The following is a 24156-nucleotide window of genomic DNA, read 5'->3' as shown; positions in this document are numbered from 1 at the left end:
TATCACGGATCAGAGGATCCATGTATAGTGCAAAAAGTAAGGGTGAAAGTGGGCAGCCTTGACGAGTTCCCCGCTGTATTTGAAATACTTCGGATTGCAACCCATTCACCCACAATCTAGCCAGCGGTGCCTCATATAAAACTGTTATCGCCCTCGTAAACCACCCCTGAAATCCATATTTTCCTAGGACAGAAAACAAAAAAGGCCACTCCACCCGATCAAATGCTTTTTCAGCATCAAAGCTGATCATAATAGCTGGGTCACCCGTGTTCTCTAGACGTTCTAGTGACGCTAAGATACATCTAAGATTCCTAGTTACCGACCTTCCCTGAACAAACCCCACCTGTGCCTCGTGTATAATACCTGGGAGTACGCGTCTCAACCTATTCGCCAAGATCTTTGCAAAAAGCTTAACCTCGTGGTTAAGAAGCGAGATTGGCCTATAAGATGTTACTAGGGTGTGATCTCTTTTAGGTTTAGGCAATACTATTATTTGAGCTAAATTGAGATGTTTTGGCATCTGACCACACTCTACCCAGGAATTAAACGCTGCAGTTAAAGGTAAAACTATAGAATCCCCCAATACTTTGTAAAATTCTGCTCTTAATCCATCCGGGCCCGGAGCTTTACCAAGCTTGCAGCTTCCTATGGCCCAGCTCACCTCATCGCTACTAATAGGAGCATTCAAAAATTTACATTCTTCCTGTGATATATGTGGTAGCGAGACATTTTCTAAATAAAGGGCTTCGCTAATTCCACTCTCATCTCCTGGCTTATACAGTTGTCGGAAAAATTTCTGAAAAACATCTCTTATTTCTTCATCTGCGTGACATAATTTACCCGCATCATCTCTAATAGTTAAGATATGTCTAGATACACTCTTAGAATTAATCAATTTCGCAAGCATTTTGCCCCCTTTATTCCCATGTCTATAGAGTTGAAATTTGTAATATGCCTGCGACTTAACCGCCCTATCATGCAGTAAAGTATTCAGCGCAGTCTGAGCACTTATTATGTCAAGTCTGTTCTGAGAAGTAGGCTGTTTCCCAAATTTTCTCCGTAAACCAGCTAGGTGTTTTTCCAGGCGTAAGATTTCATTATCTCTGGCTTTCTTATGGTGACTAACGTAACTGATTATGTCCCCCCTTAGTACCGCTTTTGCAGCTTCCCAAAATAAACCAGCCCTATCTTTCATCTCGTCGTTATTATGTGAATAGTCTTTCCACTTATTTACAAGGAACTCCTCAAATTTCCCGTCTTTGTAAAGATAGCTAGGGAAGGACCAACCTCTTCCCTTTCTCCCTTGGGTCCCCCCTTTCCATGTCATCGACACTACTGCATGATCCGAAATTATACACGGGCCAATCTCCGCTTCAACTACATCTGAGAAGCTTGCACGTGAGGCTAGCAAGTAGTCAATCCTAGAATGAGTCTCATGTGCTCTGGACTGATGTGTATATTCCCTGTCTGATGGATGGAGGACTCGCCATACATCTATCAGGTCCAACATTGAGCAGAAATCTGGCAATCCCCTCATTTTCGTTACCCCTTGCCCTGCCGGGGGGCTTGATTTATCCATCTGAGGATTCCAAGCCGTATTAAAGTCTCCCCCTAGTACCAAAGGTATAGTTTCAATTTGGGACAAAATTGTAATTAAATTTTTATAGAATTTTTGGTCAAGTTGGTTTGGTGCATATATACTACCCAGGAGCAACTGTTGTCTGTTTACTGTTGCTCGGCAGAAAATAAAACGACCTTCTGGGTCTTTCACAATGTTGTTAATTTGCAATGCCACCCCTTTTCTGAATAAAATGGCTACTCCTCTTTTCCGTCCCACTGCCGCTGAGGCCACACAGTCCCCGACCCACCATTTTGCTAGTTTGGCGTGTTCATTATCTGTCAGATGCGTCTCCTGCAGAAGCACAATATCTGCCTTAATACGTTGTAAATACTGCAATATTTTAGATCTTTTTATGGGGGAGTGAATACCCCCCACATTCCACGTAACTATCTTAACCATGCACCTTACAAAAGAATATTACTTGACCCCTCTTATTTAACATCGTGCCTGAGGGGAAACCTGCCCAGCCTCTGGTCCCCCCCCTCCAGGATTTCAAAGTTTTCATCAATATATGCCTCATATTAAGTCGCTTCTGCAACTGATTCAGTCCTAATCTTCTTATCTGGTACACATTATTAAATATCCCACCTATCCCCCTTCCCGTCCCTCCCCAATACTTCCCCTCCCAAATCCCCTTCATTCCCCTACTATCCCTCTGCGAGATCTTAGTCACTATTGACGCCTCCCCCTCACCCCGCAACCAACCAACCAACCTGAACATAAATGTGAGCCCTTCAATTAAACCAGAACATTGGCTCACCCCCTCAAACATTCCACTTCACTTATTGTGCAAAATATATTCTGCAAGGAACCTCCCATAGATCCCGCTTTACCTAATTTAGCAGGTGTAATAATTTTTAACCTTTTTATCAGGACTCTCGCTCTCCCCGACTTAAGCCAGAGTGAGCGTGAGTGAGCAAACGTCATGTCTCAATACCTGCAACTCTGCAAACTTTGATCGCCATTAATTTTCTTAAACCTTTTCATGGCGACCAATACATTATATTTATAAATCCAAAACAAATTAAACATTTTATAACATCTCATCTCACTACCATTACTTTGTTAATAATGAACATTCATTCTGCAAACGTCCAATCTCAAATTGAACCTGTCAGCCTCCTGCTATCCCAGTAAGAGATGTTTTCTCCTGATCCCTCGTGGAGGCGCATACATTGCTACCTTCCATCAGCAGAATGGTTACATCAAGCTGAAATATTTGTTGCCCCTGTTATTCAAGGGGTCGTCATTAAGGTAGTGTCCAACCATTATTTTGCCAGCCAGCTTGAAGCCCAGTATTAAATAAATGGACTATAAGGCTCTGTTTCACTCTGTTTAAGCTGGGGGGTGGTTCACACTCTAGTAGATAATATTAGACCAGTAGGCAATCCATGATTTTCATCAGAACCCAATTAATCCAGCCATTTCTTTTGCCCCTCTCCACTGCTTCTGTACTCTTTGCCACCACCAGCCCCCATGCCTCGTCCACAGCAAGAGAAGGCCAGCAATCAAACAACTTTCCAAACTTCCACTTTAAGAGCCTATCATCCGCTAAGACTCTGCCAGTAATTGGTGCTCATTAAGCTTTTTCTCAGCCTCTGTTGCTGTCTGAAAGGTCTGCCAGCGATCTTGCACTTGCACCCGCAGTTTCGCGGGAAATTGTAGAGCAAACTTTATCTTTTTTTCCGCCAACTTGGAACATATGGGGTGAAATTTTCTCCTCTGTTCCTGTACTGCTTGGGTATAATCCTGTAAAATCAGTATATTTTGTCCTCCGTACTTCAATGAATCTCTACGTATCTTAAAGCCCTGAAGAATCTCCAACTTATGTTTGTAGTTTAAGATTTTTGCCACTATTACCCTGGGCCTGGCATTTATCTCCAGTTTCCTTCCCACGCGGTGTGCGCGCTCAATTACCAACGGGCCCGCCGAATCCGTCAATGCCAGCTCTTTTGTCAACCAAGTCTCCAGCCATGGCTCCAGATTGCGCTCCGGCAATTGTTCCGTAAGTCCCACAATGCGAACATTATTCCTTCGCGATCTGCTTTCCAAATCTTCAAGTTTTAGCCCCTGTTCTCTCAGTTGTTGTTGTAAGTTTCGCAAGTCGGGGCCATAACTGCGTGTGTCGTCTTCAATTGCAGAGACTCGCGTTTCTAAATCACTTGTTCGCGTTCCCAGACCGTCCAATGCCATTTGGAGATTATCTAGTTTATCATTTAGCGCTGTCCATTTCAGAGCCCAAGCGCTCGTCATTGCGCCGGTCAGCTGGGAGAGCTGCTGTTCAGTAAAACTCGATCCCGCCGCTTCCGGGCCTACCTCCGCCATCTTGCCCTCTGCGGTGCTCGCCTTGTTTTTCCCCCTATTAGCCAGCCGTTGGGTCATTACTGTTGGCGATTTCGCGAAGTATTTTTCCATACGCTTTTGCTGCTTAGCTCAGCGAATTTTGAAGGGCTTTTACGTGTTAAAATAGGCTGCTTGCGGGGTGAGGGTCCCGGAGCCGAGGCACCACGCTGCTAGCTCAGCTCATGACGTCACGTGACCACGCTTTCCCATTTAAAGCAGGTTCAATGCAGCTTACATATTAATAGGGAATACAGCATATTGTTAGAGAAAGTATAAATTAAGAATAGCAGAATAATAAAAGGGATAAGTAAGTAGAGATAGGTAATGGAGAAGTGAGAAAGATGGGAGATATAGTCTGGGTCAATGTTGTCGTCTAGGTATGTGTTGGGTAGATGGGTTTGTAAGAATTAGTCTGGGTCATTTGGATAGACTTGTTTGAACAGGTGGGTTTTCTTATTTTCTTTTCCTTGTTTTATTTTGTTTTACTTCTATTGATTACCCTTTAACAATGATATCTATCTACAAATAATGGGCACTGCGATGGGCGCCAGGACAGCACCCCAATATGCCAACCTCTTTATGGCTGAGCTGGAAGAGACATTTCTGAATACATACCAGACCAAACCCCTAAAATACTACCGGTACATCGATGACATTTTTATGATTTGGACTGAGGGGGCAGAAACTGTGAAACAATTTTACAATTCCTTCAATACATACCATCCTACAATCAGATTCAAAATTGAGTACTCCCCAGAAAAAGTCAATTTTTTGGACACCACAGTCTCAATCAGCGATGGCTATATACAAACCTCCATATACAAGAAACCCACAGACAAATGCAGCTACCTCCACAACTCCAGCTTCCACCCTTCACATACGAAAAGATCCATTATTTACAGCCAAGCCACAATGTACCACCGTATCTGCTCTGACCCAGGGGACAGAGACAGACACCTTGAAATCCTGACTGCATCCTTCGAACAGAAAGGCTACAACCCCAAAATAATCTCCAAGAATATTGCCTCCTCCCTCAAAACACCTAGAGAAAATCTGCTACAGTACAAAGAAAAAAAAGCCACAGACAGAATCCCCATTATAGTGACATACAACCCAGAGCTGGAAAAATTAAGAAAAATCATAAATGATCTACAGCCTCCACTCCAGGAGGATGAATTACTGAAAGAGATATTCCCATCCCCACCAGTGCTGGCCTTCCGACAGCCACCCAACTTAAAACACAAGCTAATTAGAAGTAAGCTCCCAACACAGACTCAAAAAGAAGGGACTGGCACACATCCTTCCAATACATCCAGCTGCAAACTATGCCAAAACATTTCACAGGACCCCACAGTCATTCTCAAAGGAAAAATATTCAGCATTAAGGAATCTTTCACGTGCGCATCTTCCAATGTGGTATATATCATTCAGTGTAAAAAATGCAATGAAGGCTGCTACATTGGAGAAACAAGTCAGATGCTAAAGAAGAGATTTAATTTACATAGACACCATATGAAAAATGCTAGTACCAATCAGGATGTCACCTCTGTGAGGTAGCACTTTACAAAACCAGAACACTATACCAGTGATTTCATGGTAAGAATCCTGAAAGGTAACTTTAAAACAATACAGGAACGTAAGACCTTTGAAGTCAGAATGATTAAATATTTTGACACCCACCAGACAGGACTTAACAAAGATCTGGGTTTTCTAGCCCATTATAAACTTCTTTGTCACCCTGCTATCTCCATGCATATCTCCCTGTCCCTCATCCACCCGACTCTTCCTGTCTCTCACCTATCCACCCTCATCCTATTAGACTGTCACTGAAATGCTTTGTTGTTTCACTTATATATACTGTCATCTACCAACATTTGCTTATTTCTGATCTGACGAAGAAAGTTATGTCCAATAAAAAAGGTATCATCTTATTTTCTTTTCCATATTTTATTTTGTTTTATTTCTATTGATTACCTTTTAAAAGTGGCTACCACACCTCTCTACTCAACAGTGCTGAAAGAAAGCCAGGTGTCTTTAAGGAGAGAGCAAGGTAAAGGATGCGCATTATCCCCGTCAACTTCTAAGTAGCTTGTAGATTCAAGGAAAACAAAACACAATTTGAAGTTCCTGTACATAAATGCTAGAAGCCTAAAAAATAAGATGGGAGAGTTAGTATATAGCACTAAATGATGAGGTAGATATAATAGGCATCTCAGAGACTTGGTGGAAAGAGTACAATCAATGGGACACTGTGTTACCAGGATACAAATTGTACAGTAATGATAGAGAGGATCAGATTGGAGGGGTGGGGGTTGCACTGTATATTAAAGAGGGAATTGAGTCAAATAAAATAAGCATTCCACATGAAACAGCAGCATGGAATCATTATGGATAGAAATTCCATATGTGAAGGGAAGGAGTATTCTTGTAAGGGCTGTACTACCGTCCACTGGGACAGAATGAACAGACATGAAGAAATGTTTACAGAAATTAGGAAAGCTGGCAAATTGGCAACAGTAAAATAATGGCTGATTTCAATTACCCAATTATGACTGGATAAATGTTACATTAGGGAGCGCCAAAGAGAGAAAAATTTTAGATATAATAAACAACTGATTCTTGGAGCAGCTTGTCCAGGAACAGACAAGAGGGGGGGAGTAATTATAGATCTAGTCCTTGGTGTTGTGCAGGACATAGTGTGAGAGGTTGCAGTGTTGGGTCCCCTGGGAAATAGTGATCATAACATGATCAAATTTGAGCTGCTATCTGAAATGAAGCCACAATGGAAATCTACAGTAGCTGCATTTAATTTTCGAAAGGGCAACTATGATAAAATGAGGAAAATGGTTAAAAAGAAGCTAAAAGGATCGGCTGCAAAGGTTAGGGCACTAAATCAGACATGAACGTTCAAAAATACCATCTTGGAATCCCAGACCAGATGCATTCCACGTATTCACAAAGGTGGAAAGAAGAGAAAACGACAGCCAACATGGTTAAAAGGTGACGTGAAAGAAACTATTACAGCCAAAAGAATGCCTTTCAAAGAATGGAAAAAGACCCAAATGAAGAAAATAAGAATCAACATAAGCACTAGCAAGTCAGATGCAAAGCATTGATAAAGAAGGTTAAAAGAGAATATGAGGAGAAAGTTGCCGCACAGGCTAAAACTCACAGTAACAACTTCTTCCAGGTACATTAGAAGCAGAAAGCCAGTGAGGGAATCCATAGAACCGTTAGATCACGAAGGAGCAAAAGGAGCACTCAGGGAGAAGAAGGCCATAGCAGAGAAACTGAATTAATTCTTTGCTTTGATCTTTACTGAAGAATATGTAAGAAATCTGCCTGTACCGGCAATGGTTTTCAAGGGTGATGATGCGGAGGAACTGAAAATGTTGGTGAACTTGGAAGAAGTACTGAGCCAGATTGACAAATTAAAGAGTAGTAAATCACTTGGACTGGATGGCATACTTCCAAGGGTATTCAAAGAACTCAAGCATGAAATTGCTGATCTGCTGTTAGTAATATGAAACCTGTCATTAAAATCAGAGTTCCTTTCTTGTTTCAGTTTTTTTTAACCTGTACACCGCTCTGTACTGCTTTAGCAGCTAGAGCAGTCTAGCAAATTGAAATAAACTGTAAACTATGTTGATGTTAAGTCATTAAATCCAATTTAATTCTTCAATGCCCAACACAATGGTGTTTTGACACAGCCTTTTTTTTTTAGGTGTATTCATTCTTCAAAGCAAGATGCTACATATATATTACAGCATCATAGTCATATTACTTTCAAGAGGCCCAGTCGACACAAACTCAGTTTGAACTCCACCATTTATAGATTCACTCTGTTCTGTTTTAGTCCATTTTTCTTATCTGTTTATGCTTGTCATCTGTATATGTGCTCTCTTTTCTTTGCTGGTATGTTTCATTTCTTTGTATGTAAATGCCAAATTACTAGCATATGATGAACTTTTAAACTTTACACTGAAAATTTAGAACTAACAGAATTAAAAAAAAATACAGTACACTTTGAAATAAGAAAAAGCAGTAGTAGCAGCTACTAAAAGATTTTGTAGCCAGACAATGAAAGCATGAAGTAATTGTGTTGTTTTGTCCTGTAGGGACTGATGTATATATGATTCTTTTGCCAGGTGGTCCCTGTCCATCAAGATCAAATATGGCAATTTAGACTCAAACTGAAAGGTCAACAGAACTTTGCTTCCTATCGTGAAACTGTAGGAACTCTAAGGGAATAAAGTATGTAATATATATAATGCACTTAGCACGGGATATGATATCTGTTGGCAGTTGGCTATGTGCAAATGTGGGGATTATGAGCTGTACAAGGGTAAGGATGGCCGGCCACAGAGATGTAAGGAGATGGTTACCAGTCTATAAGGGACTTGGGGAGCCTGAGAGATGGGCAGGATGGAGGGCATGCTTGTTTGGGTCTGGTGGGGAAAGGAGGATTGAGTTCTGCATTGGGACAGAACCTAGAGAGAGAGAAGAGGATGGAGGTGCTGGTGTCAGCTAATATAACGTAAACAATGACCTATCAATTTACTACTACAACTAGAAATCAAACAAAATAAAACATGGAAAAGAAAATAAGATGATACCTTTTTTATTGGACATAACTTAATACATTTCTTGATTAGCTTTCGAAGGTTGCCCTTCTTCGTCAGATCGGAAATAAGCAAATGTGTTAGCTGACAGTGTATATAAGTGAAAACATTCAAGCATTACTATGACAGTCTGATGGGGGTGGGTAGGAGGTATGCATGGGGACATCAGTGCATATCATTGATATTCTAACAGGATGGTTGTGGATAGGTGAGGGTGGGGTGATCAACAGAGACATACAGCTTTATGGTTTATAATGGCCTAGGAACCCCAGATCCTTGTTAAGTCCTTTCTGTTGGGTGTTAAAATATTCAATCATTCTGACTTCAAAGGTCTTACGTTCTTGTATGGTTTTAAAGTTACCTTTCAGTATTCTCACTGTGAAATCACTGGTACAGTGTCCTGGTTCTGTGAAGTGCTGTCCCACCGGGGTGGGGGCCCTACTAGCTGTATTGTTCATGTGATGTCTATGTAAATTGAATCTTGTCTTAAGCATCTGGCCTGTTTCTCCAATATAGCATCCTTCGTTACATTTTTTACACTGAATGATATATACCACATTGGAAGATGAGCAAGTGAAAGATCCCTTTATATTGAATATCTTTCCTTTGTGGATAACTGTGGGGTCCTGTGAAATATTTTGGCATAGTTTGCAACTGGATAAATTACAGGGATGTGTGCCCTTCTGTTCCTTTTCAGTCTGTGATGGAAGTTTACTTCTGATTAGCTTGTGTTTTAAGTTGGGTGGCTGTCGGAAGGCCAGTACTGGTGGGGATGGGAATATCTCTTTCAGTAATTCATCCTCCTGGAGTATAGGTTGTAGATCTCTTATGATTTTCCTCAGTTTTTCCAGCTCTGGATTGTATGTCACTACAAGGGGGATTCTGTCTGTGGATTTTTTCTCCTTGTACTGTAGCAGATTCTCCCTGGGTGTTTTGAGGGAGGAGGCAATATTCTTGGAGAATATTTTGGGGTTGTAGCCTTTCTGTTTGAAGGATGCAGTCAGGCTTTTAAGGTGTCTGTCTCTGTCCCCTGGGTCAGAGCAGATACGGTGGTATCTTGTGGCTTGGCTGTAAATGATGGATCTTTTTGTATGTGAAGGATGGAAGCTGGAGTTGTGGAGGTAGCTGCATCTGTCTGTGGGTTTCTTGTATATAGATGTTTGTATACAGCCATCACTGATTGAGACCGTGGTGTCCAAAAAATTGACTTTTTCTGGGGAGTAGTCAATTTTGAATCTGATTGTAGGATGGTATGTATTGAAGGCAGAATAAAATTGTTTCAGAGTTTCTTCACCCTCCGTCCAAATCATAAAAATGTCATTGATGTACCGGTAGTATTTTAGAGGTTTGGTCTGGTGTGTATTCAGAAATGTCTCTTCCAGCTCAGCCATAGAAAGGTTGGCATATTGGGGTGCTGTCCTATGTCTGAAACTTTCTATGTAATTATCCAGCTTGTAATTATACAGCAACATTCCACATACGGATGGCATAGCTGCATGTGGAAGGCTCCTAAAAAAATCCACACTGGACCATCAGTACTCACCAGAAACTATTACAAAATTAATCAAATTCATTTTAACTCACAACTACTTCCGCTTTAACAATGATATCTATCTGCAAATAATGGGCACTGCGATGTGCACCAGGACAGCACCCCAATATGCCAACCTTTTTATGGCTGAGCTGGAAGAGACATTTCTGAATACACACCAGACCAAACCTCTAAAAGACTACCGGTACATCGATGACATTTTTATCCAGTTGCAAACTATGCCAAAATATTTCACAGGACCCCACAGTTATCCACAAAGGAAAGATATTCAACATAAAGGGAGCTTTCACTTGCTCATCTTCCAATGTGGTATATATCATTCAGTGTAAAAAATGTAACGAAGGATGCTATATTGGAGAAACAGGCCAGATGCTTAAGACAAGATTCAATTTACATAGACATCACATGAACTTGTATGGTCTGTGCCCTGAAAAGGGCAGGTACAAATCAAGGTAAGGTATACACATATGAGTTTATCTTGTTGGGCAGACTGGATGGACCATGCAGGTCTTTTTCTGCCGTCATCTACTATGTTATATGTAACTGCCCAAACTAGATGATGAAAGACCCACCGGAATGGTTTAGCGAACGCTTCACGAAATACATCACATATATGTTTTCAAAAGGTCAGTTCCCAACAGACAAAGGAAACATTGTTCTCATGCCAATCCCCAAAAACACAACCAGCAAGATCAATGATATCACAAACTATAGACTGGAGGCATCAATACCATTGATGACCATTGATGACCAAAACAATGGAGGGACTAGTAGCACAGCAACTAATGGAACACCTAGCCCAATTCTCAATACTTCATAACTCTCAATCAGGTTTCAGACCACAACACAGTACCGAGACAGTCGTAACCACCCTGATAATGAAGTTCAGAAGATTAATATGCTAAGGACAGAACATATTACTACTACACAATTTGACATGTCAAACGCGTTTGACCTAGTAGACCACACAACACTAATGACCCTACTCGACAAAAGAATATGCAGTGCATTGGCAGGATGGTTCAACAGATTCCTAAGGACCAGATCCTACATTGTAAAGATGACAAACCAGACATCAGCTTCTTGGAACCCGGAATGTGGGGTCCCACAGGGATCCCCAATATCACCAATACTGTTCAGTCCTTTCATATAAGCAGACAATGTTACTGTCTACATAACCATTCAAAAAAAACATCGCAGATATACTGGACAAAGTGAAAACAAGTCTGGACATACTGGAAAACTGGGCAACAACCTTCCAACTCAAACTAAACAGAGAAAAAAAACCAAATTCCTAGTCCTATCATCCCGCATAACACCACAATCCAGAAAAATTTCACAGTCAACAATCAAACATGCCAAATCGAAACACAGTTGAAAATACTGGGAATCATTCTAGACAAACACCTATCAATGGACAATCAAATATCAGCTGTAACAACAAAATAATTCAGAACACTTTGAAAACTAAGAAGGATAAGAAACTATTTTCCCAAGCAATCATTCTGGACATTGGTACAATCAACGATACTATCTCAGACAAATGTAATGTTGCGTATATAGGGTGTAAGGAAAGCACAATAAAATCACTACAAACCATCCAAAACGCAGCAGCAAAACTGATGTTCAAAAAGTTGAAATATGAAAAAGTCACCCTACACCGGCTACCAATCAAAGCAAGACTAATCTTTAAATCCAGGCTGTCTGAGATAGGGAGGGTATATCCTGCGGTGTTAATGTTTGTGGGTTTGTATGTATTGTATTGGGATGAGATGACCAGTGCTTAAAGTGACATTTTATTCTGTGTAAAAATCAAATGGAGGAAAAGACCTCAAAAGTCCTTAGTGCTGCAGTGAAAACTTAACAAAAACTTTTCAAGAGCTCAGTGGACAATCATTTCATCACTGGCTAAAAGCCTCCAATAATATTTTACACTTTTTCTTACAGTTTTTCAGTAATATATTTGATTTTCTTTGTGTGCACTTTAAAAGTAGTATGCGGTGCAAATCACAAACTTTCACATCGGCTTTTCATAATGTGACCATCAAATGGCACTTAGCTTTAAATTGTAACGCTGAACTCCCGACGGGGACCCATTTCGCCCACTGGCTTTCTCAAGGGAGACTTTCTAGCAGCAGGCCCCTAAATCAGCTGTCGCCTATTGTCATTCTCTTTAGGACATACTCGCAGCAAGTGTGTTCTAAGGAGAACGACAGTGGGTGACAGTGACAATGGGCTGAGGGGGACTTATGACAGAGGTCTATAAAATACTGAGTGGAGTGGAACAGGTAGAGGTGAATCTTTCCTACTCTTTCCAAAAATACTAGGGCTAGGGGGCACGCAATGAAGCTACAAAGTAGTACATTTAAAACAAACCAGAGAATATATTTCTTCACTCAATGTATAATTAAAATCTGGAATTCGTTGCCAGAGAATGTAGTAAAAGCAGTTAGCATAGCAAGGTTTAAAAAAGGTTTGGATGCTTTCCTAAAAGAAAAGTCTATAAGCCATTATTAAAATGGACTTGGGGAAAAGCCACTGCTTATTTCTAGGATAATCAGCATAAAATCTGTTTTACTGTTCTTGGATCTTGCTAGGTACTTGTGACCTGGATTAACTACTGATGGAAACAGGATGCTGGATTTAATGGACCTTTGGTCTGTCCCAGTATAACAATGCTTATGTTTTTATGTTCAGAAAACAGAAATATCCCCCTTCCTACCATCCAATGCAGACCATAGAAATCTGAAGCTCCCCCCCCCCCCCCCCAATGGAGTTAATCAGAAGTAGGCCCTAACTAATGGGTTAGTTCCCTGCTATAAACTGTACCATTTGAGCTTTTGCTAAAATTGCTAAATAGGAAAAGTATTAAGAGAGTTAAGGATCAGTGCAGTTTGTGAGAAGTTGGAATATGGCCACCGTTTCATTTTTCCCTTTCACCACTTCTTGTCTTTATTTGGTCCCCTCTTTTTCATCCTATTTTCTCATGCTGTTAACCACTCTACACCTCTCTGCCTCTGGTCTGCCACTTCCGTTGAAGAAGAAGGGAAGAGTTTCATCAGTCAAACTCAGCTCCCATGGATGGTGAAGCTTGCACTCCCTGCCATTGCGCTGCTCTTCAGTATTTTGCTCTTCTGTGGGTGTATCTTTCCATATATGTGCAACATTTGTATGTGTGGCAGACAGATGGAGAAAACTTCAGTAGCACGCCGCTCCCACTGTAAAAAAAGGAAAAAAATGACTTGAAAGCATTGTCAGAGGATGTAGTAATTGAAGTCAACATATCTGAGTTTTAAAAAAATTTGGCCAAAGTTCCTGGAGGAAAAGTCTAAACCAATATTAGGAAGATTTGGGGGGAATTAATCAAACAGGGTTGAGGCATTAAGTTGTGTAAAATGTCCCTAACACTACTTGACTAAAAGTACTGCGGCAATATTTAAGTTGCTGTTATACAGTAATGAGATGCAAACTATACAAATACATGTTTTATTTATTTTATTACATTTGTACCCCGCGCTTTCCCACTCATGGCAGGCTCAATGCGGCTTACATGGGGCAATGGAGGGTTAAGTGACTTGCCCAGAGTCACAAGGAGCTGCCTGTGCCTGAAGTGGGAATCGAACTCAGTTCCTCAGTTCCCCAGGACCAAAGTCCACCACCCTAACCACCAGGCCACTCCTCCACTCCATCTCATTATTGTGCAAATACCCTAAAGCAACTTGTGGTAATTCACCACAAGTTGCATTAGGACCCAAAACCTATGATAAAATAACCCCAGCTTTTTGCCGGGATTATTTTACAGTCCAGGAGCATCTGGCTGCAAATCTGTGGCCCGATGCTCCCAGACCTGAAGATCTGGGACCCCCCCACACACACACACAAGGCCCACCCACTCACCCATAGGGGCTACCTTTAAAAATCATTGTTGGTCTCGGGGGTGGTGGAAGAGCTGGAAGGTGGGTTCAGGCAGGAGCGATACCCATTCGTTCCTGCCCAGTCCATGCTCTGGCTTCAAAATGGCACCCCTAGCAGCAGCTTGTGCAGTTTATATGGATATATGGCACCTTGTGGTAATCATGTCCTTTTGAAGCCAGCGCATAGACTGGGCAGGAATGTGGACATAGCTCCTGCCTGAAGACCTCCCAGATGAACCCCCATCTCCCGGATCACAAATGATTTTTAAATGTAGTTCCTATGGGGGGGGGAGCCTAATCTGGGGGCGAGGGGACCTACATCTTCAGTCTTGGGAGCATTGAGTCGTGGGAATGATGCTGCTCACAAGGTGGTATGTAAGCAGCAGCATTCTCTTGTCTTGGGATTCAACAACATGCAGTACCTGGGAACCTGCAGGTTGCTGAATCCTGCATTCCATCAAGGTGTGGTAAAAGGCAAACCTTTACTGCACCTTAATGAATTACCCCCTTGATGATTTGCTCTGCGTATCATTGGGGTTAACCAACATGAAATCTACTTTTTGGCATCCTGCTAAGTGCTTGTGACCTAGCTTAGCCACTATTGAAAACAAGGTAATGGGCTTGCCTCAGTATGGCAATTCTTATATTTTTATTTTGTATGATTGATGGAACATTTGATAGGATGCAAATTTATTCTGTTTTATTTTATTCTTGCACGATTTTTAGATTTTCAGACAATTGAGTTGCAGAAACATAGCCAGGTTGGGAGTAGCTGTGATGTGTATAAATATTTTTTTTCTTTCTTCTGTTTTTGATCTCACAGGGTTTAAAGCCAAATTTTTACATGGGATCTGAATTTGCAGATAGATAAACTCTCAAGTTTATCTTGCATAGCACTAGAGGCTTATTATGGTGGAAAATATCCCATAGCAGATACAAATCATGTTATAGATTCCTTTCAGTGTATATGTGGACTGTTTTCTTTGAATGCATATAGCAAGTGTTAGGTCACCTTAGCCACAACTAGCTAACCCAGTGTAGAGGACAGAATAATTTAAGGTTTACATGGTCACGATGAGTGTTCCTAAACTGTTTCAAAGCCTTGATTTTGTAGAACGATTGCAGCCAATCTTATGAAGCAACTCAAATCCACAGCTCAGTGTTCCTGGGCAAAAGGCCAGGAAGTTTTCTGACCCCTCAATAACAGCATACAGGGCAGGATTTGTACTAGGAGTTTTTTTTTTTTACCATGTACAAATCTCTGGGTTAAGTTATGTGCAGCTACATTTTCAAAAGTACACTTGTAAGGGCAAACCCTTTCACAATCCCACCTTCAGGAATGCCTCTTCTCAATCAAAATAAAATTATATGTATAAGGTGGACAATTTTACAAAGCCTATTTCTGCCTCTAAAACACTGCTTTACTTATAGAAATACTTTTGAAAATTACCCTCTTAGATTCTGAGTGCTTCCTTTTTTTGTCTTCACGCTGGGTTTTCTTTTCTAAGTACTGTTCTATATAAAGAAGTTGAATATAGTTCAGAATAATTTTAGAACATAGTTAATATGGCTTTTGCAAGAAAACTGATCTTTTGTTTGTTTTTCAGAGCACTTTACCTGCATTGTGAAAGTGCTATACACATTGTTATATGCACAGGCTATTATAGCTCTTTCTGTCAAATTGACTCCTGAAGATAGGTTAGCTTGGAAGACCTCTGGAGTTCTCAAAAAGGTGAGTCAGTTTATTGAAACTTGGTTTACTTTGAACAAGATTATTCAACAATTATGGATCTGGTTGTAGCTTTTTGAGGTTTTACTGTGATGGTTAACCTCTTGAGGCATTATCTCCAAATGGGTTCATTTTGTGCATTAAAGGCCTCTAAGGTTGGAATTGCAAAGCAGCTGTTTAATGAGAGACCTGACATGTGCTGTGTTGCGGCATAAACGCCTGTGTCAGGGATCTGTAGAGAATGGGACTTGGTATACTTCCTTTCTGTGGTTTTTGCAACTGCATTCATAGTGGTTTACATAGTATATACAGGTACTTATTTGTACCTGGGGCAATGGAGGGTTAAGTGACTTGCCCAGAATCACATGGAGCTGCAGTGGGAATCAAACCCAGTTCCCCATGATCAAAGTCCACTGCACTAACCACTAGGCTACTCACATTACATTCCAAAATAAATATAATAAATAAATAAACCATAAAAACATAAACATGCATATGCAAACATGCAGATGTCAAAATGCAAATGCTAGGAGTCTAAGAAATAAGATGGGAGAGTTGGAATATATTGCACTAAACGAAAAAATTGGATATAATAGGCATTACTGAGACCTAGTGGAAGGAGGATAACCAGTGGGACACTGTCATACCGGGATACAAAGTATATCGTAGTGATAGGGTGGACTGGACTGGTGGAGGGGTAGCATTGTATATTAACGAGAGCCTTGACTCAGATAGATTACAAATTCAGCAGGACACAAATCACACCTTTGAATCATTGTGGGTTGAAATTCCATGTATAAAAGGGAAAAAAACGGTGATAGGAGTGTACTACCGTCCGCCTCGCCAGGATGAGCAGGTAGACACAGAAATGATAAAAGAAATCAGAGACGCGAACAAAATGGGCAATGTGATAATAATGGGTGACTTCAATTATCCAAATATAGACTGGGTAAATGTAACATCGGACACGCTACAGAGATACAATTCCTTGATGAAATCAAGGACAGCTTTATGGAGCAACTGGTGCAGGAGCCGACGAGAGAAGGAAAAATTCTAGACTTGGTCCTTAGTGGAGCGCTTGATCTGGTGAGGGACGTTATGGTACTGGGGCCGCTTGATAACAGTGACCATAATATGATCAGTTTTGATATCGACCTTGAAGTAACTGTACACAGAAGTCAAATACGTTAGCGTTTAACTTTAAAAAGGAGACTATGATAACATGAGAAGAACGGTAAAAAAAACTTAGGGGGTGCAACTGGAGAGTAAAAAACTGTACAACAGGCGTGGACGCTGTTCAAAAATACCATCCTGGAAGCCAGGTCATACATATTCCTCGAATTAGAAAAGAAAGACGGAACTCCAAAAGACAGCCGGCCTGGTTGAAAAGTGAGGTGAAGGAAGCTATTAGGGCTAAAAGAAACACCTTCAGAAAATGGAAGAAGGAACCATCTGAAAATAACAAGAAGCAGCATAAGGAGTGTCAAAGCAAATGCAAGGCGCAGATAAAGAAGGCCAAGAGGGATTACGAAAAAAAGATAGCATTAGAGGCAAAAAAACATAGTAAAATTTTTTTCGGTATATTAAAAGCAGGAAGCCGGCAAAAGAATCGGTTGGGCCGCTGGATGACCGAGGGGTAAAAGGGGCGATCAAAGAAGACAAAGACGTAGCGGAGAGACTGAATGAATTCTTTGCTTCGGTCTTCACCGAGGAAGATTTGGGTGGGATACCGGTGTCGGAAATGGTATTTCAAGCGGACCGTCAGAGAAACTTACTGACTTCACGGTAAACCTGGAGGACGTAATGGGGCAGTTCGGCAAACTGAAGAGTAGCAAATCTCCTGGACCGGATGGTATTCATCCTAGAGTACTGATAGAACTGAAAAATGAGCTTGTGGAGCTAACTGCTAGTGATATGCAACTTATCCTAAAATCGAGCGTGGTACCCGGAAGATTGGAGGGTGGCCAATGTAATGCCGATTTTAAAAAAGGTTCCAGGGGAGATCCAGGAAATAGACCGGTGAGTCTGACTTTGGTGCCGGGGAAAAATGTATAGAGACTATTATCAAAAACAAAATTACAGAGCACATCCGAGGACATGGATTACTGAGACCAAGTCAGCACGGCTTTTGTGTGGGAAATCTTGCCCTGACCAATTTACTTCAATTCTTTGAAGGAGTAAACAAACATGTGGACGAAGGGGAGCCGGTTGATATTGTGTATCTGGATTTTCAAAAGGCGTTTGACAAGGTACCCTCATGAAGGCTACAGAGGAAATTGGAGGGTCATGGGATAGGAGGAAATGTCCTATTGTGGATTAAAAACTGGTTGAAGGATAGGAAACAGAGAGTGGGGTTAAATGGGCAGTATTCACAATGGAGAAGGGTAGTTAGTGGGGTTCCTCAGGGGTCTGTGCTAGGACCGCTGCTTTTAATATATTTATAAATGATTTAGAGATGGGAGTAACTAGCGAGGTAATTAAATTTGCTGATGACACAAAGTTATTCAAAGTCGTTAACTCGCGACAGAATTGTGAAAAATTACAAGAGGACCTTACGAGACTGGGAGACTGGGCGGCTAAATGGCAGATGACGTTTAATGTGAGCAAGTGCAAGGTGATGCATGTGGGAAAAAAGAACCCGAATTATAGCTACGTCATGCAAGGTTCCACGTTAGGAGTTACGGACCAAGAAAGGGATCTGGGTGTCATCGTCGATAACACGCTGAAACCTTCTGCTCAGTGTGCTGCTGCGGCTAGGAAAGCGAATAGAATGTTGGATATTATTAGGAAAGGTATGGAAAACAGGTGTGAGGATGTTATAATGCCATTGTATCGCTCCATGGTGCGACCGCACCTTGAGTATTGTGTTCAATTCTGGTCGCCGCATCTCAAGAAAGATATAGTAGAATTGGAAAAGGTGCAGCGAAGGGCGACTAAAATGATAGCGGGGATGGGACGACTTCCCTATGAAGAAAGACTAAGGAGGCTAGGGCTATTCAGCTTGGCGAAGAGACGGCTGAGGGGAGACATGATAGAGGTATATAAAATAATGAGTGGAGTGGAACAGGTGGATGTGAAGCGTCTGTTCACGCTTTCCAAAAATACTAGGACTAGGGGGCATGCGATTAAACTACAGTGTAGTAAATTTAAAACAAATCGGAGAAACGTTTTCTTCACCCAACGTGTAATTAAACTCTGGAATTCATTGCCGGAAAATGTGGTGAAGGCGGTTAGCTTAGCAGAGTTTAAAAAGGGGTTGGACGGTTTCCTAAAGGACAAGTCCATAAACCGCTACTAAACGGACTTGGAAAAATCCAAAATCCCAGGAATAACATGTATAGAATGTTTGTACGTTTGGGAAGCTTGCCAGGTGCCCTTGGCCTGGATTGGCCGCTGTCGTGGACAAGATGCTGGGCTCGATGGACCCTTGGTCTTTTCCCAGTATGGCATTACTTATGTACTTATGTATAATGGTCATAATAGTAAAAGTCCCTATTTATATAGTGAATATCGTATTTGTGATAGGACAATCAAAAAAGGTACCTGGGGGTGAAAAACAATGGTGAACATATGCTAATGAATTTACTCAGTGCAAAGTGTTGAAAAGTTATATGGTTTGAAAATGACTGAATAAACATGCATAGTAAACTAATGCTAAAAACATGTGCCAATTGTGTCAAATTTAAAATTATACCTTACCAATTATTGAAATCCACTCTGTCAATAAACACTATCAATACTTAAGATTTAAATAAATGAATTTTAAAACCATATTTAACCAAGTGTTAAAATCCACTGAATACACAGTTTTTACTTTAAATATTAATCTTAGTAAAAAAAAAATATTATGATCATTTTGCACATCCACGCATGTTTGCATATACATATTTTATATTTTTATGTTTTATTATATTTATTTTTTAATGTTATATAATGTATATTTTGTACAGACCCTTGACGCAGGCGTTTATACCAAAACACGGCCTGTCTCGAGTCTCTCATTAAAGAACTGATTTGCTATCCCAACCTTGGAGACCTTTGCTGCTTTTTTTCTGCTGTTTCACCTTGTGCTGTGTAGTTTGCCTATTCTTTTCATTATTTAATGAATCTTTATTTAACTTGTCTTATTTGCTATATATACATATATATAGCACCTTGTACATCGATGGTGCTTAATAAGCAATGAAATGTCAGCTCCGTTTTGTTCAGTGGTTTGGTTCAGTTGAAACTGCTACTGCATAAATAGAAACCTTACCTGGCTATGTGGGGAAATTATCAACATGGGCTGTTAAGATGTGTTATTTTACTGTCAATCACAGTTAGTTGTATCGAGATCTCATTGCTTAAAATGGGACCTGTGATAAAATAGCATGAGTTGGTGGTAAAATAACACATCTTAACAGCAGCCCGCATTGATAAATATACCCCTATATTTCTATAAAGTCATTTTTTCTTATTAGTTGACTGTTCAAGATGCATAGAATTATGAAATTCTCCAAGGACAAACATGTTACGTAATCCTTATGCACCATAGGTGGAACCCAGGATGCAAAAAGAGTGTAACAAGCTCTCTAAGCTTAGTGCTTTCTAGACTGGTGAACTTTGAGTATGTGGTGGTCCCTGCATCTGTTTTGACATGTGGGGGCCATGTCCTCCAGAACTGCTAAAAAACCAAACAAACCCCAAAACAGAATTGACATCACCTACTTTATCTCCGTGGTCAGAAAATTCTTCAGTTATACTTCTCGTTTTTGATTTTTTAATCTGATTTCATGAGTTGTCCCCCCATGGCTCAGCCATGATCTGTTTTGCCATCTGTACATTGAGCAGTATCAGTCCCTTTTTCTAACATTGAGTTCTCTGATCTTGCTGTTGCTGCTATGTTTCACTCATTGTTCCAAATATAGAGGCCCCTGGTAGTTTCAAGAGTTGCAAGTAATGTGGCAAGACATTGTCTAATACAGCCATCCCCATGTGGTGTTATGAGCAAGTTAAATGCCCACTCATGTCTTTGTATAGGTTTGCAACTGCCTTGCTATGCTGGTTACCCTCCATTCCTTTAGAAGTGCAGAAGTCATTTTGCTGCTGTTTTAAGCTGAAATGTTCAATTGCTTGGTGTTCATCCTCTTATCATCCTCTTACTATATAGGGATCTTCTGTGTATATCCTACATCTCCTTGAATTCCATCACTATTTTCAAAAACAAGTAGAATATACGCTGAAAATTCTTAATAGCAAGCAGTTGGTCAGGAATGGGGTAGGTCCACAATATGGAGGTTTAGTTACCTCAGAGATTGGAATCATCTTTAGAACAGTAGTTCTCAACCTAGTCTTCCTAAAGTGGACTCTAGCATCAGGTAACTATAATTTGAATTATTCTTCCCAATGCACATCACTTTGCATTTGTCCACATTAAATTTCATCTGCCATTTGGATACCCAGTCTTCCAATTTCCTACGGTCTTCCTGCAATTTTCACAGTTTTAATAGCTTTGAATAGTTTTGTCATCTTCAAATTTAATTATATCACTTGTTTCGATTTCAAAATCATTTATAAATATGTTAAATAACACTGGTCCCAGTGCAGATCCCTGTGGCCCTCCACTATTCACCCTCCATTGAGAAAAATGGCTATTTAACTCTACCCTCTGTTTCCCTCTTCTTCAGTTCTTCCCCCCCCCCCTCCCCTCCCATTTCCATCCTCTCTCATTGCCCTACTCAGCCCCATCACTTTCTACTGACACTCGTTGCTTATCCAATCCTCCAGGTCTTTCACACTCTTGCCCACTTTCCACCTTTCAGCCTCTGTCACTTACGCCCAGCCCTGTGTCACAAACCACACTAATACTCCCCAGTTCCTCTCATGCACCCTCACTTATATTCCATAGTGCCATATTGCATTCCCTGCTCTTACCGCCCATCATGATCCCACACATCCCTAATAATAATCTCCCAGTCTTACACCTATCAGTCTCATTCCAGACTCCTGTCTTCACACCTCCCCAGTATGCACTCTCCCCCCCCCCCCCCATTGCTCTCCCACAGCCTCATAATTTGCCATTCCTATGTCAAGTGTTATTTCAAGCATGTGTGCAGACATTCTCATTGTCTCTAGGGGCTTCCATATCAACCTCCTCTTCCCCCACCCTGCCCCTTTGTAATCCTGAAGTATACTATAAGGGAGTAGGAAGTAGAGGCAATGAGCACATACCTATTTCTGCCCCTACAAAGCTGTGACTCCTCCAAAGAAGGGAGGAGAAAAGGAAAATAGCAGGATGAAGGCTAGCTTTTTATATTCTGCAAGAGTGAGACCTAGTTGTTTGTTGAGAATGAGCTGCAGACAACTTGGGAGTCTCCTGGAAAGTCTGAGAATCTTGGACTGCCTCTCACACCTCCCAAGTCTGCACCACCTTCATTCAAACGTTTAGTCCCATTTTACTTCTTCCAGGTCAGCTTATCTCTCACTTACATCTCTGCTGGTGACCGTCCAGTCATCCAGGCCCAGTTTCAAATCAGCTGTTTGGATTATATGGTGCTCCAGATTTTTATTGTATACCACATGGTTTCAGTCTAATTAGTGTTTTAAAAAATGTTGTACTTGTAAATATTGAGTATCTGATTTTTATAACATGATGTCTGTTTTGGTGGCCCTTTACTAGGTGAAAACATTTCTGCATGAATACAGTTCAAATGAGACAATGATTACGATTTAGAACTAATTACTACTCTAAGCAGTGAAACAGATACTTCCTCTGTATATGTCCGTATGCTTCACAAGCCAGCATGTTTGAAAATATGAGAGCAAATAAAAATGATATGACAACATGGATGCAGCAGCTGATAGGTTTGTTTGCTTTGTTTTGGGTGTACCAAGATCGTGGCTGCGAGGAGGAGGAAGGGAGGAGACAGCTTCAGCTTTTTGATATCATGCTGTCTCTTGTTCTCAATCTAATGTCCTTGCTCCCAAGCATATCAGTTGGCATGCCACATTATACAATCTCAGGTTGGGCATCTCAGGCCCTTCTCATTCATTTGAGGTGATGTAGTTGTCCCAGCGCACCAGTGGCTACAAGCTCTTCCAGATAAACTTTCTAATTACATAGCCTTTAGTCCTACTTCACCAACTGTTAAGGTTGCTGATCCACAAGTGAATTCTGTCTAAGTAACTTTTGACACAAAGAATGTGCCTTTGCTCAGTAAACCGAGACACCTCAGGGATCCCAGTGATATGTGGGAGTGGAAACTATAATCCTCCCCAACCAAGGAGAAGACAAAAGTACAAGAGGTCAAACACCTACATAACAGTACTTAAAGGATTACCTCATTGCCATACCAAAGCTACCTCCAGCACCCCCAGACCACCTTTGGGAACTACAAGACTGATGAATACCAGATCAGCTGCAAAGAAATCCTCAGTGCTCCATGATGTCATCCATGAGCAGCATCTTGACATTTTAGGAATAAGTGAAACCTGGCTAGATGAAAGCGGGGGGGGGGGGGGGGGGGGGGGGGGGGGGGTTACCACTGGCTGAACTATGCCCAGCAGGTTTCAACATCCCAACATCAACCAAGACCAGGAAGATGGGGTGGAGGGGTAGCAGTTTTGATTCGGGATACAATCAAACTGCACATTGTTGCCATCCGACAGCTAAATGATTTAGAGTCTCTTTTAATCCAGCTAGAAGAAGATAAACCAATCTGGCTGCTCGTGGTATACCGAGCACTTCGTAACAACACATTATCTGTGCAGGAATTCTTTGATCTGATTACACAAGTGACCCTGAATTACCCTAGGATGGTGATCATGGGAGGTTTCAATCTACACATTGAAACCCCAGATACCACCACAGCTGTCTTCCTGGACACGATGACAGCACTAGGATTCACACAGGTGATCAATTCTCCAACCAATGAAAAGGGTCACATACTAGACTGGTTTTCTACAAAGGGGTTGATTATCCCAGACTTCCAGGATAGCAGTATTGAAATAACACTCCTATCATGGACAGACCATTTTCTAGTTAAGTTTTCCCTAAGTGACCACCTGAAACAAACGGCACCTCCTAGAGTTTGGAAGGAGATCAGAGACAAGAAAAGGCTGACTGTTGAGAATTTTTCCTAGAGGCCTTGGACTATCCACATGTGGATGAAAAAGCAACTTTAGTGTCAGAACAGGTTGATATTTGGAATACACACTTAGCTAAGACCTTAGAGCAGTGCTCCCATACTTTTTCAGTTAATTGCACCCTTTGTGTCCAAGCAATTTTTCGCAGCACCCCCCCCAATCTCCACCCTGCCAGCCACACAGGTCTCGCCCCCCCCCAAAGCCACACAGGTCTCCATCTTTTTATCTGCACAAATATATCAGTGCTAGGG

The 24156-nt window shown here is 41.2% G+C and overlaps 1 protein-coding gene across 1 annotated transcript in view; it reads left to right on the top strand.

The window, feature by feature from the left end:
• Positions 1-24156, top strand: part of UBR3 (ubiquitin protein ligase E3 component n-recognin 3) — a 686242-nt gene that overhangs the window by 589607 nt on the left and 72479 nt on the right. The window contains 1 exon segment of the mRNA XM_030210854.1: positions 15660-15784. Within this exon segment, the coding sequence (XP_030066714.1) occupies positions 15660-15784 (125 nt within the window).

This window comes from Microcaecilia unicolor, chromosome 7 (assembly GCF_901765095.1).
Source record: "Microcaecilia unicolor chromosome 7, aMicUni1.1, whole genome shotgun sequence".
NCBI classification, from domain to species: domain Eukaryota; kingdom Metazoa; phylum Chordata; class Amphibia; order Gymnophiona; family Siphonopidae; genus Microcaecilia; species Microcaecilia unicolor.
The sequence above is the reverse complement of the archived record's forward strand: the minus strand, read 5'-3'. Positions and strand labels throughout refer to the sequence as shown.